General features: G+C 50.3%; 1 protein-coding gene across 2 annotated transcripts in view; it reads right to left on the bottom strand.

Annotated features, from left to right (window-relative positions):
- Window positions 1-17338, bottom strand: part of Grtp1 (growth hormone regulated TBC protein 1) — a 35894-nt gene that overhangs the window by 12862 nt on the left and 5694 nt on the right. For both annotated transcript variants that reach the window (XM_057752445.1, XM_057752444.1), the window contains exons 3-7: window positions 14931-15089; window positions 11445-11569; window positions 7527-7623; window positions 1108-1280; window positions 852-1037 (exon numbers count right to left, since the gene is read on the bottom strand). In XM_057752445.1, the coding sequence (XP_057608428.1) occupies window positions 852-1037; window positions 1108-1280; window positions 7527-7623; window positions 11445-11569; window positions 14931-15089 (740 nt within the window). The remainder of the gene's footprint in view (window positions 1-851; window positions 1038-1107; window positions 1281-7526; window positions 7624-11444; window positions 11570-14930; window positions 15090-17338) is intronic.

Genomic DNA, 17338 nt, shown 5'->3' with positions numbered 1-17338 from the left:
ATCCTAGAACTCAATGTGTAGACCAGGCTGGCCTTGAACTCACAAAGATCTTCCTGAGTGCTGGAAATAAAGGCAATGAGTTGCTAACCCCACCCTATCCCGCCCCACCCCCGCCCCAGCCTCAAAGGGTGCTTGCCAGCAAGGGGCTTCAAGCATGGTAGAACAGAACATGAAAGGGACCTCTGCAACATCCTCAGACTCAGTGCTGGATATGACGATGCACTTTTAACCCCAGCCTTCAGAAGACACCCTGCTATCTGAAGTTTGAGTCCAGTGTTGTCTACATAAGAAGGTTCAAGCCAGCCCTGAATCAGACCAACAAAAACTTGAAACCTCAGGTTCTGTTTTGCATGGGTTCCTGCCAGGGTCACTCAGCTGTGGGCTCTGCAGGCTTCTCAGTCCTCCAGCCTTGGTTTTGCCCAGTCTCATCCCCACCTCGTCCTTAGCAGTTTCCAGTCGGTCCACACAGCCTGCATTTCCTAGCCTCACAAATGGCCCTCTGAGGTGCCAAGGATCAGAGCAGGAGGGAGTTACGGCCTTCTGAAAGCTAGTGGTCAACAGAGCTGGTGACGAGACTGAGCTAGCTGAGGATGTGGAGGCCTCACTAACATGTCTGCTCCCTCTCCCAGACAACAGAACAAGCTCTCGAGGTGAAGAGCAGTGGCCTCAGACTTGAGATCAGAGAGACTTTTGTAGCCACCTGGGCAGCTCTCAACTCCAGCCATAGCTCCAAGAGGGAGGGAGCTGCTCATAGGAACTGATACTCAGCAGAGACACCAGGACACTTGACAGTTGCTGGGTGGGACAGAGAACTGCCCCTCCCTGCACAAGCTAAGCAGCCCAGAACTTACCTGCATGAACGTGTGACACTCAGTCACAAAGTCCCCTTTGGTGATCTGCTTGAACTTGTCACAGATGTCTGGAACACTGCTGGCTTCCAATATAAATTCCTGATGTTGCTTAATTAAGGTCAGAGCAACCCGGAAGATGATCTTGGAGCCTTCGTTGAACAAGCAGTCCCAGATCCGTAGCACCGTCTGTAGAGACAGATCCCCAGGTCACTCCACAGCAGCCCCCACAGGCCCTGAGGTTGATCAGGGTACTCGCCTCCACAGGCAGGATGTCCACAAACAGGCAGATGAACCAGCGGGATACCAGCAGGGTCCACAGCACACCATGGGCATCCATCAGGGCTGCCACCGCTGGTAGCTTCATCCTCACCAGCTCTGCCAGGACCTCCTGATCAGTCTTCAGCCCCAGCATTGCTGGGCTGTAGTAATCTGTCACACAGAGGGGACAGAACGAGACTCAGATCAGTAGGGCCTGGGGGCAGAAGCCTATATTCCCAGGTTCTTGGGAGGCTAAGTTCAAGGACAGCCTGGATAGTTCATGAGCCCCTGTTTCAAAATGAAAGTTAAGAAGAGGGCTAAGGGTGTAGGCCAGTGGTAGAGCATTGGCGTAGATAGCAAGCTCACAGCTCCTGGGTTTCATCTTCCGTTCAAAAAAAGATCCATGACCTATGGGAGGAAATTTTGACATAAGCTCCTCCGTGGAGGAGCCTCAAAGGCACTCAGCTTAGTAAGCTCAGAAAAGACAAGTCCTCAGGACATAGATAGACTCAGGTGAACCACGGTGAAGAACAGGTCAATGGCTCTATGACGTCCTCAGGATAGGTTCAGGCCACAGCAAACAGGTGAGGAACAGGAGGGCACAGGTTAATAGGACAGTTTCAGATTCTCAGGGCTGGGATGTGGCTCAGCTGGCATGGCACTTGTCTAGCAGGCAAGAAGCCCTAAGTTTATCCAGTGCTTCATAAAACTAGGTAAGGTGGCATACCTGAAATCCCAACACTTGGGACAGTAGCACTTATCTGGATAGTGAGTTTGAGACTAGCCTGGGCTACATGGGGCGGAGGGGGAGCAGAGGGATGGGGAAGGAAATGTTAGGGTAAAAATTTTGTATTACAATAATAATCAAATTCTCACAAATGCTTCCAACAGCATTACGTTTGAAGACACAGGTCTTAACAAAATACTTTTGGGTTTCCTATTTAATTTTTTTCTTTAAATTACAGTGCTTTATTCAGTGGGCAGGAGGGGCGGGTGGGCTGTCACAGCCATGCAGATAGAGATCAGAGGACCAGCTTCTGAACTCAGCCCCCTCTGTTCAGCAATGTGGTTGCCTAGGAGACAAGTGGCTTTGCCCACTGAGCCATCTCACTGGCCTTCCTACTTAACTTTTTTAAAAAACTTAGGGCAGTGCCAATGCTTGGTTTACGCTACAAAAGAAATCATTAAGTCTGTGACAAAACAGAAAGCCATGGCACACCAACTATACACTAACAGTGTCTTGCTCATGAAGTGAGCCACTGTGGCATGGGATGAAGAGTGCACACTCATTTGACACTAGGGTTGGAACTGACTCTGTTGACATGGGAGTGCAGGGCAGCCTAGCTCAAGGAAGGAGAAGCTGTCCCTCTTCCATACACTTGCCTTGAATCTTCCTCTGGGGCCCTATCCACCCTTTGTTCTCTGCCTTGTTTCTGCTGGTGACTTATTCTGGGTGTTGCTGGTGACGGTGGGAAAGTTTCTGAGATAGGTTCTCACTCTGAACCCCAGGATGACCTACAATTGGTGACCCCCTTGCCTTGACCTCCTAAATGCATGGATTACAAGCTAGGATTACACACCCAGCTGGCTCGTGCTAACTGTTCATCCTGTTGAGCTGGGAGAGGCGTGTGCAGAGACAGCCAGGGCCATCCCCAGGTCTGTCCTCCCAGCAGAGGCAGGGAAGATTTGCAAAGGAGCATTTCATGACCTTGGCCCTGCTTGGAAGCTTAGACCAGCTTCCAAAAATAGAGCCATTCGAACTCCACGGCCCTGACACGGTCTCCCAGGGGAGGATTACATTAACCCCTTCACCTCCCCACTTTCCTCCCACTCTCCTGTGGTATGACCACATTGCACACTGGCCCAGAGCCATGCACAGCCCTAGCTCCAGTGCCTCTCCTAGTCCAGGGACATCCATGCCTTTGTTCAGAGCCCCACCCCTGGCTCAGCCACCACATCCTGGCTGCCCCACAAAAAGCAAAGGTCCCCACGTTCTGATAGCAAATCTAGGAAGAGCCACAGAGTGGTGTGGTCTGCAGGTGGTTGACTTTCTTAGACTTTTCATTCCACATGTTTCCATATGCAGTTGTATGCATTCTGAGTCACACATGTTTCCATATGCAGTTGTATGCATTGTGTCACACATGTTTCCATATGAAGTTGTATGCATTCTGGATCACACATGCTGAGACTCCACCAATTTGCTACCAATCACAGATAAGGACATGTTAAAAGGACTTATCACTAGTGCTAGTTTGCAGGCTGGCAGAAAGGCTCTGCTGGGAATGGGGGAACCGGCACCTTCTGTTAGGAACCAGCAGGGAGGCCAGCTTGGCCCTGCAAGCAGCCTAAATGAGAAGAAAGAGCTGGGTGGTGCATGCCTGTAGTCCCAGTACACAACAGAAGCAGGCAGAGCTCTGTGAGTTCGAGGTCAGCCTTATCTACAGAGTGAGTTCCAGGATAGGAAAAAAAAACTATCAAAAAAAACTCAAACAAACAAAAAAGGTGAAAGCTCAAGCCTAGAGTCCAGGGCAGACCCAGACAGAATCCTTGGGTCTGGGCGATATCAGGGTCTACAGAAACAAAGACCCCTCACTGTGGACAGGCTGGGATTTTGGAGACAGCTGTGCACAGCAGAGAACAACTCCTCAGACAATGAAGAAGGCCCCAAAGCTATCATTGTATGAGCCTATACCTTCCCCCCCACATTGTACCTTCCCCCACACACACACCCCACACACCCAGGCCTCGCAGGTAGATCTCCATAGCTCGGTCATCTCTCAGTGAGGGCCCAGGTCCGGAGGTTCAGCCTTGGAGACCAGTGCCTTTCCCTTGCTGTGCCCTGGGGTTACCACTCTGTGGCTCTGTGCCCTGCTCACAGATCCTCACCCCAGCTCTACCTACCAGCACACAGCCACATCCCTAGTTAAAGGACATCCTGAGGATCGCTCTCAAGTCTGAGGCAAAGAGCAGAGACAGAGGAGTCTAATCTTCAGGATAAAGCGTCTGGGGTTCCTTCATTTGTCCTAAACCCTAGTCACAGCATTAAGTCCAACTCAACACACAGGGGCCCCAACCTATAGAATGTCACCTGTGTGCTTCTAGTCTAAATCCCACAGAGTCTCCTTGACCTCAAGGGTGTTAAAACAAGGCATTCTGGAGAGGCTGTCTTTCCTAGCACGTCTCACAGTGCGCTCCTGACGGTGCCTAACTCACACGTCATCACAGGCGTGTGCCCCCAGGAAAGAACGGCACACCAAGGCTCAGTGTCCAGGAGCCCGTGTCTTGGGGTGCACCCTGCTGTCTGAAGTGGTACTGAATTATCTCCCACACTCTCTCCTGGCCTTTCAGATAGGAATTCCCCAGTTGTCTCAGGCTGTTCTTGAACTCCTGACCCTCTGATGTCGGTGTGGGCCACCATTCCCAGCATACACTGCTCTTTTGAACGGATGAGAAATGCTTCTGTGGTCTGAAGGTTGAGAACTTGGGAACGTAACTGGTGAGCATGAGCAACGAAAGTAAATGGACTTTAAAAGTCATCAAGATGGGAAGCTGGGGGTGGAGCACACGCAGCCCCTGCAGTGGGAAGCTGGGGGTGGAGTACATTCAGCCCCTGCAGTGGGAAGCTGGGGGTGGAGTACATGCAGCCCCTGCAGTGGGAAGCTGGGGGTGGAGCACATGCAGCCCCTGCATTGGGAAGCTGGGGGTGGAGTGCGTGCAGCCCCTGCATTGGGAAGCATGCAGCTCCTATAGTGGGAAAATTGCAGCCCCTGCACTGGGAAGCTGTGCACAAGGTTCCTCATGAGCCCAGGAGGTCCAGGATGCTTGGATGAACAGCGGCTTTGCCTCATAAGGAAGGTGCCAAGGAAATGGCTCAGACGGTAGAGTGCTTACCTAGTGGGTTCTATTCTCAGCACCCCATGACGAGTGTGATTATGCTTGACTATATCCTCAGCACTGAATGTGAGAGGAGGGTCAGAGGCTCAAGATCAGGCCGTGCGGTGGTGGCACACACCTTTAATCCCAGCACTCGGGAGGCAGAGGCAGCCGGGTCACTGTGAGTTCAAGGCCAGCCTGGTCTAGTTCCAGGACAGGAACCAAAACTACAGAGAAACCCTATCTCGGGGTGGGGGGAGAGAAAGAAAAAAAAAGAAAAAGAGGAAAAAAAGATTCCCATGTTCTGGGACACTAGGGTAAGAAGAGATAAATAGACAGGAAAAGCAAAGTCCCTAGTCTGAAGCCAGGCGTGACAGTATACACCTGGGGATCTTGAAGTTCGAGGCCAGCCTGGTCTATATAGCAAGTTCCAAGACAGTCAGGGGTATATAGTGAAACCCTGTCTCAAAACAAAACAGTCCTCAGGCAACTTCTGCTTAGCTGCTGACTGACAGGCACAACTCCGGGGAGGAAGACAGACGAGTGGAGGGGTGGGGCTAGACCCAGCCTCAATCAATGGCCCAGAGGTGTGACCGGGACAGCCCTGGGCTAGTCAGGTGGCCTGGGAGAGTCACTCAATCTCTCACATACCCAATTTATAGCATAAATAGCATTTCCAACAGGCTTCCCGCAGACCATGACCACGTGCCCCATAAGGGACAGAGGACACCTGACAACTCACACTACAGGAGTTTGCCTCTCCTTACTCCAAGGGCCCTCCACGTTCCTCCCTCCCTCCAAGCTGAATTTCTGAAGCCACAATCACAATACTAACCACGTCACCCATAAGGACCACACACACTTCCTCCGTACTACAAGTGACCTCACTCGTGGCATCTTTAACTAAAACTCCTGGCATGGGCTTTTTATGGGCTTTTTCTTTCTTTCTTTCTTAAGATGGGGACTCCTGTGTTGCCTTGGATGAACTGGAACTTGCTATACAGACCAGGTTGAACTCAAAACTCAAAAAGAGCCTGCCTCTGCCTCTGAGTGATGGGATTAAAGGCTTGTGCCTCCATGCCCTGCCTCCCCATCTTACTTAGGGTTTCTACTGCTGTGATAAAACACCATGACCAAAAGCAAGGTGGAGAGAAAAGGGTTTGTTTGGCTATAGTTCTATATCACAGTCCATCATAAACGGAAGTCAGACAGGACCTCAAGCAGGGCAGGAATTTGGAGGCAGGAGCTGATGCAGAGGCCATGGAGGGGAGCTGCTTACTGGCTCGCTCCTCATGGCTTGCTCACCTTGATTTCTTATAGACCCCAGGACCACCAGCCCAGGGATGGCACCACCCACAGTGAGGTAGGCCTGCCCCATCAATCATCAGTCAAGAAAATGTGCCACACGCTTGCCTATAGGCCAGTCTGGTGAGGGCATTTCCCTTGCCGACGTTCCCCCTTCCCAATGACTCTAACTTGTGGGAAGCTAACACTGAACCAGCCAGCTCGCATCCCTACCCCTGTGGACTAACAGCAGGAGGAAAGGGAGCTAGCTTCTCTCTGGTGGGTCCCAGTCCACCAGCACAGCCCTACCACACACCTCAGCGAGGACACATAATACAGTACTCAGAACCTCAGAACCCAGTCCTGGTACCTCAGAAACTAGGCTCAGAAAAAACAGCAGTGGATCGGCCTTGAGCTGACATATTCCCTAGGCCTCCGGTTTCCTCACCTGGGAAATGGGACTGACCAATATGAACATAAAACTTAGGTCAAAGCAAGGCTGTGTTTGAAGTTTAGCAGGGACCCAGGAACTAGGAAAACATCCCAGGCTCAAGGCCACATACCCTCTCGTGTTCTAACTCACTTCTGAGGGGCCAGGCACAGGACTGAACAGGCAGGAAATCTCTCTGTTCCAAGTCACCTCCCTCAGGACAGCACTGATTCTTCCCAGTGACCCTCACTGCAGCCCGTGGCGACTTGATTACACTGAATTTACTACACCTGGTGACTGTTCTCTGTTAACAGTCGGCAGGTCGGCAGACTGAAAGGGACAAGCGACTCCCAACTTCAAAAGCAGCAACATCTGTCAACAGTGTGCCTTTTCACAAACTCAGTACAACATCTGTCAACAGTGTGCTTTCTCACAAACTCAGTACAACATCTGAGCTATGTGGCTCACATGTGATCAACTCAACTTCATGAAGGCCCCCACACACACATGTACACACGCACACATACACACAAACACAAGGAAGGGGCCATGGAGAACACCTGCCCAAAGGCAAGCCCACACCCTCAGCAGAGACCACAGAACCCAAGTCTTAACTTCGGCTTCCACAAACCAACTATGTTTTCACTAGATTTCTTCCCTCTCTTCCCTCTCTCCAGTGATGGGGATTAAACCCAAGACCTTCCTTCACAAAAGCCAGGAAGTGCTCCATCCCTGAGTTACACCCAGCCATCAGGATGTCGAAGGCATCAGAAGCTGGGCAGAGTGAGGGCAAGGACTGGGCAGAACAAAGAGAACTTTCAACCCACCAGGTAGTATTCTTCCAACAAGAGCGTCCAGGAGCCAGAAAGATTCCTCTTCATTCTTGGTGATAAGGATCAGATATCCTGCTATGAAATTCATTCCCTGAAATCAGAATGAGACACAAACCTCACCTGAGTGCTGGACAGAGTGCAGTATTTCAGATCACGGTAGGTTCCCATTCCTGTGCCCTTCCTGGAAACTCAGGGCGCTCTAGAGCAGGGGTTCTCAACCTTCCGAACGCCGCCATCACCGAACATTCGGTGACCCCAGCCATACAACTATTTCCGTTGCTGCTTCAAAACTCTAAACTGTAGCCGGGCGGTGGTGGCGCACGCCTTTAATCCCAGCACTCGGGAGGCAGAGGCAGGCGGATCTCTGTGAGTTCGAGACCAGCCTGGTCTACAAGAGCTAGTTCCAGGACAGGCTCCAAAACCACAGAGAAACCTTGTCTCGAAAAACAAAAAACAAAAACAAAAAAAACCCTCTAAACTGTAAATCTCTGATATGCAGGATGTCTGATATGTGACCCCCCCAAAGGGGTCGAGACCCACAGGTTGAGAACCACTGATCTAGACCCACCTTTGCATGGTACAGTAGAGACCCAAGGCTAACTATCTGTACTGTTCAGCCATTCAACGTGAAAGAGGGAACTCAACCTGAAGAACACCGACTGCCACCCAGAATAGAAAACTGAAGGCTTTCTCTTCCGACTGCTGGCTTGTGGCACAGTCGGTGGGGACTAGTCTGACCGGTACAGAGCTCTGGCAATCCGCTAATGACTGTGTTTGGGACAGTAGCTATACTGGCATTTCATCTGTATTTTAATAAATAAAGCTTACCTGAGGATCAGAAAAGTAAAACAGCCACACTGACTGGCCTTACAGACCAGGCAGTGGTGACACACACCTTTAATCCCAGTAGCCACACTAGTTGCCACAAAAACCAGGTGGTAGTGGTGCACGCCCCTAATCCCAGCCCTAGAGAGGAATATAAAACAGGAGGAGACAGCTCTCCGACAGTCTCATTCTGAGATTCCTGGAGGCAGGATTCCCATTTCAGACTGAGGTTGAGGTTAAGAGCCAATGGCTGGCTGTTTTGCTTTGTTGACCTTCAGGCTGAACCCCAGTTTCTGTCTTTGAGTTTTTATTAATCGTGTTTCAATCAGCGAAGATCAGCCAGGCCTGGTGACATAGTCCTATGATCCCAGTGTTTTAGGAAGTTTAGGTAGGAGAACTGGGAGTTCAAGGCAGCCTAGAGACTCTGATTCAGAATAAGAAAGTGAAAAGAGGGGACTGGAGGGATGGCTCAGAGGTTAAGAGCACCGACTGTTCTTCCAGAGGTCCTGAGTTCAATTCCCAGCACCCACATGGTGGCTCACAACTGTCTGTAATGAGATTTGCTCCCCTGTCTGACATGCAGGCAAAATGTTGTACACATAATAAATAATAAATCTCAAATAGAAGTGAAAAGAGGCCCTAGGAATAGCTCAAGAGTAAGGCACCCGCTTCACATGATCAATCCTCAGTTTCCACAAAAGGCAAGCAACAAGAAGTCCTGACTGAAGGGGTGGGACAGTGAGGACTCCCCGCAAAGGGCAGGAGCTCCAAGTACTGGCACAAAGCCAGGCAGAGGTCATGGCCCTCGAAGCTCATGACGGGGACCTAGCAATGTGTGTTCCTGTCACCTCTGAGAGAATAAACCGTTGCATAATTTCTGTCTTCCTCCCTTTTGTTCCGTCTATACTTCTAAAAGATACACTTACCAGGAGCCAACTGCCACTGCCGGGCACCCAGCCTCTAATACCTCAGAATGTCCTCCACACACAAGAGGCACAGGGCCTATGGAGGCGGCCCTGGTAAATTGTTTGCTCCACAACTGAATGCAGATCTCCAGCGCCCCCGTGAAAAGGCAGGCACTGCTGCTGATCTCTTTCCTTCCTTTCTTTTCCTCCCTCCCTCCCTCCCTCTCTCCCTCCCTCCCTCCCTCCCTCCCTCCCTCCCTCCCTCCCTTCCTGTTTTTTTTTCGAGACAGGGGATGTAGCTTTGGTTCCTGTCCTGGAAGTCGCTCTGTAGACCAGGATGGCCTCAAATTCAGAGATCCGCCTGCCTCTGCCTCCCTAGTGCTGGGATTAGAGGCGTGCGCCACCACCACCCGGGTAACAGAGAACTTTTCAATCATGAAGATATAATGCCCAGCAATGAATAAAGTAAAGAAGGAAAAGTGTAGATCAAGGCACCATGACAGCCCAGAGGCTGGGAACGGCTCTGCGTCCCTGGGTCATGAAAGTGACAGCAACTGGGAAGATGCCAGCAAGGTATTGTTGCTCAAACAGAAGCACCTGTGGAAGTCAGCACAGCTTCATCAAAGCAAATGCAAAGCCATTTGCTAGCACTTTATGACTCCCCATGTCATGAGCAGGACTGTGTCCCCATAGAGAGTGTCACTACTAGGAAGTGTGGCTTTGTTGGAGTAGCAATGAACTTGGAGGAGGAAGTGTGTCACTGTCGGGGTGGGCTTTGAGAGGTCTCCTATGCTCAAGCTGTGCCCAGGGCCTCAGTTCACTTCCTGTTGCCTGTGGATCAAGATATAGATCACTTGCCTCCTTCTCCAGCACCATGTTTGCCTGCATGCCACCATGTCCACCATGAGGGTAATGAACTCCATAATTATAAGCCAGTCCCAATTAAATGTTTTCCTTTATAAGGGTTCCTGTGGTCATGGTGTCTCTTAACAGCAATAGAAACCTAAGACAGTCCCCAAAGGCAGAAGTCTTCTGTCTTGAAGTATGGCTTCACTTAGAGACAGGTCTGTGCAGATTTTCTAGCTAAAATGAGGTTCCCTTGGAATAGAGACCTTCGGCTAGATGGTGTGTGGCCTTACAAAAAGGGAGATGGAGACAGTGATGACAAGCAGGCAAATGTGGAAACAACAATCCCAGAAGTCTCAGATTCTTGGGCGGAGCCTGGACAGGAAGTAGGAAACAGCTGCAGGGGAGGTAGCCCTGACTGTCGTCCAGCCCACACCTGGGTCTCATATTTCCAGAGTCATTCTTGGTTTAACCAGTTTGCAAGTACATAGTTCCAGCACACTCTCAACCACAGTCAGGAAACTGCTCCCCAGCTGGTAATCCGAACAAGACTAAAATCTGCAGGTAGGATCTATTACACCAGGCTTCCAGAAGCAACTGCGAGAGATTGGCCCTGCATCACATGGTGGCCACACCCACAGAATGTCTGCACAGTGCACCTCAGGGCCCAGCCTCTTCTTGATTCTGTGCCTCTCAATGTCACTCCCATTGTTCCCAGCTCCCACCCTCACCTTATTCACTGTGTGACAGCTCAAAGTCATCCGGCAGGTATCCCCTGCTTTCCAGCAGGGACATACAGAAAGCTAGGCCAACTGTGAGACAGGCATCCCAACCCAGAGCCCATGACTCAGGAATAAAGTTTGTGTAGTCATTTAAAAAGCACCGCGCAAGAGAAAGACGCCATGCAACAGAGTTCACGTGGAGGGGCCTTTATTGGAGGAAAGGAAATGGAAAAAGAGGGAAGGGGAAGGGGGAGACCAGACTCTGGGGACAGGAGCAGCAGAAGAGAAGAGAGAGGCAGAGAGAGTGAGAGTGAGGGGGGAGGGGAGGCAGGCAGAGAAGAAGAGAGAGAAAAGGACAAACAGAGAGAAATGGAGAGAGAAAGAGCGAGCTGGGAGGTGGGCAAGGCCCACCTTTTAAAAGGGAACGTAGCAAATGTGCACAGGAGGTGCCCTTAGTGGCTGCAGCTGAGGATGCATCCTGTAAGGACCCTAAGGGCAGGCCAGTGCAGATGCCTGAGTACTAACCGTTTGTACCTGCAGAATGTCACTGCTATGGACCTATGGGGTATCGAATGACACCCCCCAACACATGCCAGCTCTGTCTGGGGGCTCACCTGACAGTACCCCACACCTTGGTTGTGTAGCCCGTACGCCAGCAGCACGTTGTACAAGGTCTTCTGCAGACAAGGCTCCGCCGTCTTCCGGAACCTCACGTTGTCAGGGAATGTCCGGTTCAGGTCTACACAGAAATGCACCAGCGTCACCATCAACCTCTCTGCAGCTGCCAAGGTGGCCAGACTCTGTCTCAGATTTGAGCAGTGGCACCACCTTGGCTGCACCCGAGTCAACTACCACCTCAGGAGTTCTGCACACAAGATCCTTAGCCCAGGAGATGGTACAGGTACCAGGAAGGAGGGCAGGGATGGGTCCTAGTGCTCTTTCCGAATCGGGAATGGCAGGCAGCTGCCTGGACCCACGGTCTCCACGGGACACTCCAATTACTGTCAGCATGGGGAAAAGGCCTCCAGATTCAAAGATCAAATATATAAGACTAGGGTTGGGCATGGAGCACACCCCTCTCTAATACTTTAATCCCAGTACTCTGGAGAGAAGGCAGATTTCTGTGAGTTCAAGGACAGCCTGCTCTACATAGGGGCTTGTAGGTCAGTCAGGGCTACGGAATGAAAGTCTGTCCTAACAAACAACACAAGGCTAGACGTGGTGGCTCACGCCTGTAACCCAGAAGGCCAAGGCAGGATGACTGCAGAGTTGGGGCTAGCCTGGGCTACAAAGTGAGCTGCAGTTTCAAAAGAATGAAACAAAAACACGCCCAGAAGCAGGAAGGAGAACAGGCCAAGACTCCCTCCAGAGATAAGGTGATAACCAGGAATTAAATAAACTCCGCTGCTGGGCTTTGTGCAGATGCTTCTCCACCCTGTGCCGCCCCACCCCTTCCTGCTGCCACAGTCTCCCTAACCTCCCAGGCCCAAAACATCTCCCCTGGAACCATAAACATTCCAGGACGCAGAACAGTCACAGGAAGAGTAGGGCCCGGCCACTTGAGACTAGCGGTGCAGGCTGCATTCACCCTATACTGTACCCCTGGCTGTGATATTTTCGCCACACGGCAGTGTCTTTCTGTGACACAGGTAAAGTCAAGTGTAGACAAGGCTCAGTGCCCATTTGTGCAGCACCAAAGTGATTCTGTGGACACAGAAAGTCCACCGTGTGGTTCTTTATTTATCCAGACGGTCCAGCATAAACCGGGGCTAGGGACGGGACGCAGCTGATAGGTGCCTGTCCGCATGGAGAAAGCCCTGGTTTGATTCCCAGCACCACATACACCAGCTGTGGTAGCATACACCTGTAATCCCAGCACTCCGAAGGCAGAGTCAGGTCATCTGTGGTTACATACGGAGTTCCAGGCCAGTCCAGAAGACCATCCTGTCTAAAAGACAAAGGTGCCTGCCACCAAGCTTGAGGACCCGAGGTCTAGCCTTGGTACCCACATGATGGGAGGAGAACCAATTCCTGCGAGTTGTTCTTTAACCTCCATATATCCATGTGAGCATGCATGCATGCGCACGCACACACATGCTAAATAATAAATGTAATAAAAAATTTAAAGCAAGCCAGGTATGGTGGCTAAACATCTTCAATCACAGCTGTTGGGAGGTAGAGCCATGCAGACTGTTAGCTGAGGCCAGCCTGGTCTACATGGCAAGTTCTAGGCCAGCCCCAGGACTACACAGTGAGGCCCTGTCTCAAAAATAAGCAAATAGTTTAAAAATGGCTACGCGATGGAACTTGCACGTGTCCCACAGGATCAACAGTAAGAGACAAAAGCAGAACTGACACCTGCCAGAGCTGTAATGTTGTGGGAGAGCCATTTCCTACACTGTGAGGCATCTCTGCCAAGGCACCTTCTGACTGGCTTAACAAAGAGCTGAATGGCCAACAGCTAGGCAGGAGAAGACAGGCGGGACTTGTGGAGAGAGAGAGGAACTGAGTAGGAGGGTTTGAGAGGTGAGGAATTCACCAGACACAGAGGAAGTGGACCGCATGATACTGAACAGCGGTAATGAGCCACATTATATAAATATGGACTAATATAAACATAGATAATATAAATTTAAGTTGTAAGAGCTAGCTGGGAACAAGTGTAAGCTAAAGCCAAGCTTTCATAATTAGTAACAAGTCTCTGCGTCAATATTTGGAAGTTGGAAGTGCAAAGAAAATCTTACCATAAAAGATGTTAGTGTTTACAGGGGACAGTTTCGGTTTGGGGAATAGAATGTGAACGATGGTATGCATATTTTCCCTCAATAATTATTTTCCTAAAATGCACTAAACAGAACCTTAAACTCATTTTCCAAATAAACAGCGATAGTCTACTATTATCAAAAATACACGAGTCTACCTGAGGACCTGTGCTTCTCAGCCTGAGTCAGCACCATAGCTTGCTGAGAACCTCTGGCAGAGCTGTGTTCTGAGACCTCTGGCTGGGTTCCACAGCCCCCCCCCAGACTACCTCAGCCCCCCCAAACTGCCTCAGCCTCCACAGACTACCTCAGCCCCCACAGACTACCTCACCCCCCCCAGACTGCCTCAGCCTCCACAGACTGCCTCAGTTCCACAGACTACCTCAGCCCCCAGACTACTTCACCCCCACAGACTAGCTCAGCCCCCACAGACTACCTCACCCCCACAGACTACCTCAGTCCCCACAGACTAGCTCAGCCCCACAGACTGCCTCTGCCCCCCACAGACTGCTTCCGGGCCCCATACCCCCTCGGGCCCCACAGGCCCTGGCCATGTGAGCAGAGACTCAGAGGCAGTGGGAGCCGCAGAACAGCCCTGCCCGTGGCAGGAACAAGCTGTCCCCTCGGCTTCTGTGCTCTGTTAGGTAACAGAAAACTCCAGCACACTGTGTTTACACTGGTATTGTTCATTGGCGTTTGCCCTTTGCAGATGCAGCTGTGCTTCCTAAATATTAATATCACAATACTCCGTGTATGCTAACTGCAGAGCTTTTGGGGGTGGTAGGGTTTGTTGTTGTTCCATCTTTGTTTTGAGACAGGGTCCCTCTCTGTGGCCCTGGTTGTCCTAGAATTTGCTATGCAGACCAGTCTGGGCTCAAACTCAGAGATCCTCCTGCCTCACCTCCTGAGTCAGCTAGAACTAACGGTGTGAGACACCCTGCCTGGCAACTCAGCTTTCTGAGAGCCAGCAAAGTCCTGACCCTGGGGTCCTAGAGGACAGGGAAGAAGAGCACAGAGAGCACCCAGGCCAGTCATAAAGGCCGTCTGACACCAGGGTACAGGGAGCATCCTTCACGGTGACGCCAAGTGAACACGACCAAGGCCACTGCTGCTTAGCGCCACGGTGCTGCCTGCTGCTGGGGCTCCTAAACCCCCCACAGAGGAGATTCCATCTGTGCACTCATCGGCTCACAAGCTGGTAGTCCCATAAACATCTGCTGTTCCCCTCGTGAACACTTTAGTCTTGATTTCTGCCCCAAACACAGCATCCGCAGGCTTCCTTATTGCCCTCCCCATCCGAGCTACACGGGCCCAGGGCACTGAGCGCAGGCTTCCCACCTGTCCGGATGGCTTCCTCCAGGCTGGGGCTGCCCTCTCCCTCCAGCAGTCGGTGGTAGTATCCAGGGTTCTGGTCCATCTGGGCCTGGGCTCCACTCACGGCCATCCAGACACGGGCCCGATGCTCCAGTGGGATTCCCTTCCGTACATAGCGCTTCACTGAAACCCAGAGAGACGGAGGTGAGCTCGGAGCCCAGGGGATGGGAAGGATGCCCCAGTTTTCCTCCTTCACCTGAGCACTTGTCTTCCTAAACCGCTCCAGAAAGGACCCGAAGCTTACTAACTTTGTCAAAATAGAAGTTCCCAAGACCTGTGAAATGAAGCACACCATGTATCTATACTAATAGTCCACTTCTAATGCAGCCACTGGCCAGAGAGAAGACAGACTAGGGTTACACGCTCATCACCCACCACACTGAGTAGACCCAGTACATCAAAGAGTTTATCTGAGGTGTAGCTCAGTGGAATAGCATGTGTTTGGCATGTACAAGGCCCTGGAGTCAAGGCTCAGAACCCAAAGAGACAAAACAAAGTTTAAAAATGCCTCAGTTGGGGCCGGGCGGTGGTGGCACACACCTTTAATCCCAGCACTCGGGCACTCGGGAGGCAGAGGCAGGCGGATCTCTGTGAGTTCGAGGCCAGCCTGGTCTACAAGAGCTAGTTCCAGGACAGGCACCAAAGCTACAGAGAAACCCTGTTTCAAAAAAAAAAAAAAAAAAAAGCCTCAGTTGGGGAGGTAGGTAGAGGTGTGGGTTCTCTGTTGAACACTGAAGCTTCAGGTAGAGAGGCAAGGTTGCCTAGGGACTTTAGGGATGCCGTTCTCAAGGATTCTGGCCACCAACCAGGCACTGGTCCTAACCTGGCCAGGTCTGGCAGCCAGCCAACACATGGCTATGTGGCCAGAAACCAGTGGGAGGCTAAAGAGGATCATTCAGCACAAGAATGAGCTCACGAGCCCATGAGCCCAGAGGGGCCACAGCTTCAGCACAGGGAGAACCTTGGTTGGAATGTAAAATGAATTAAAAAATAAATTAATGTAAAAAAAAAGCAACTACTAGAATTCTACAGGACATCATGAAAAAGAAAAAACATGGGGTCAGAATACTGCTTAATGATATAGCATTTGCTTAGCATATATGGGGTCCTAGGTTCAATTCCAAGCACTACAAAAAGAAAGAAAGAAAGAAAGAAAGAAAGAAAGAAAGAAAGAAAGAAAGAAAGAAAGAAAGAAAGAAAGATCTGAGGCAGCAGTTCTGTCCAACAGATTAAATCATTAAAAAACAAAAACAAAAACAACTTCATGTGGGCTGGAAAGGGTCAGCAGGTAAAGGACCCTGCAGCGAATACTTGGTGAGTTTAGTGCCTGAATCCATATAAATCCATGGAAAGGTGGAAGGAGAAGGAGAGAATTGATTCTATAGTGTTGTCCTCTGACCTACACACACACACACACACACACACACACACACACCACATAGCGATTCTAATGCTGATTATAAACTCAGTAACAAAAACAATATGGTACTGGTGAAGGGTTAGGTCAGTGGATTCATGGCACACAATAAAGAACGTCAGAAACAGCCATCCAGAGAGCTGACTCAGCGGCTAAGAGCACTGTTACTCTTTCAGAGGATCTGGGTTCAATTATCAGCACCCACATACATGCAGGCAAAATACCCACAATCATAAAAAAAATGTTTTTAAGAAAGCAATACAGAAAAACAGGCTCACACAAAGAAAGCCAATTGCTTCTTAACTAAAGTAGCAAAGGAAATTCAATGCAAAAAGAATAGTCTGTCCAATAAAGAATGGTTAAAAATAAATAAATAAATAAGCCAACAATGTAAAATTTGCATCCACCGAAGCTCCCAGGCATGGTGGGAATGCAAAAATGCACAGCCACTTTGCAAAACACTTGAAATTTCTTTTCTGGCTTCCCTCTCCCATCTCCTTTCGATTCTGGGATCAGAAGGGCCTTACCTATGCTAGACAATGCAATATCTTACTAGTTAAGCCTTTAATACAATCTAGCAATCCCACTACGCGTTTACCTAAGAAAACCTACATTCACACACAGAAGCCTGTGTGTGCTTTTACCAATGGATTTCATGCCCAGTGTGTCAATTAATGAGCAAACAGATTGGGAAACACCTCGGCCATAGAAGAAATGAGCCAGTGATACACACAAGACCTTAGATGAGCCACTAGAGCAGTGGTTCTCAACCTGTGGTTCGCAGCCCCCACAAAGGTCGCATATCAGACATTGTGATCCACAACACTAGCCAAATTACAGTTATGAAATAGCAATGAAATTATTTTATGGCTGGGGGTCATTGTAGCATGAGGAACTGTATTAAAGGGCCACAGCGTTAGGAAGGTTGAGATCTAGAGGCCAGGGCAATATCAAA

This window comes from Chionomys nivalis, chromosome 20, assembly GCF_950005125.1.
Source record: "Chionomys nivalis chromosome 20, mChiNiv1.1, whole genome shotgun sequence".
NCBI lineage: Eukaryota > Metazoa > Chordata > Mammalia > Rodentia > Cricetidae > Chionomys > Chionomys nivalis.
Note: the sequence above shows the minus strand (reverse complement) of the source record. Positions and strands in the feature narration are given on the sequence as shown.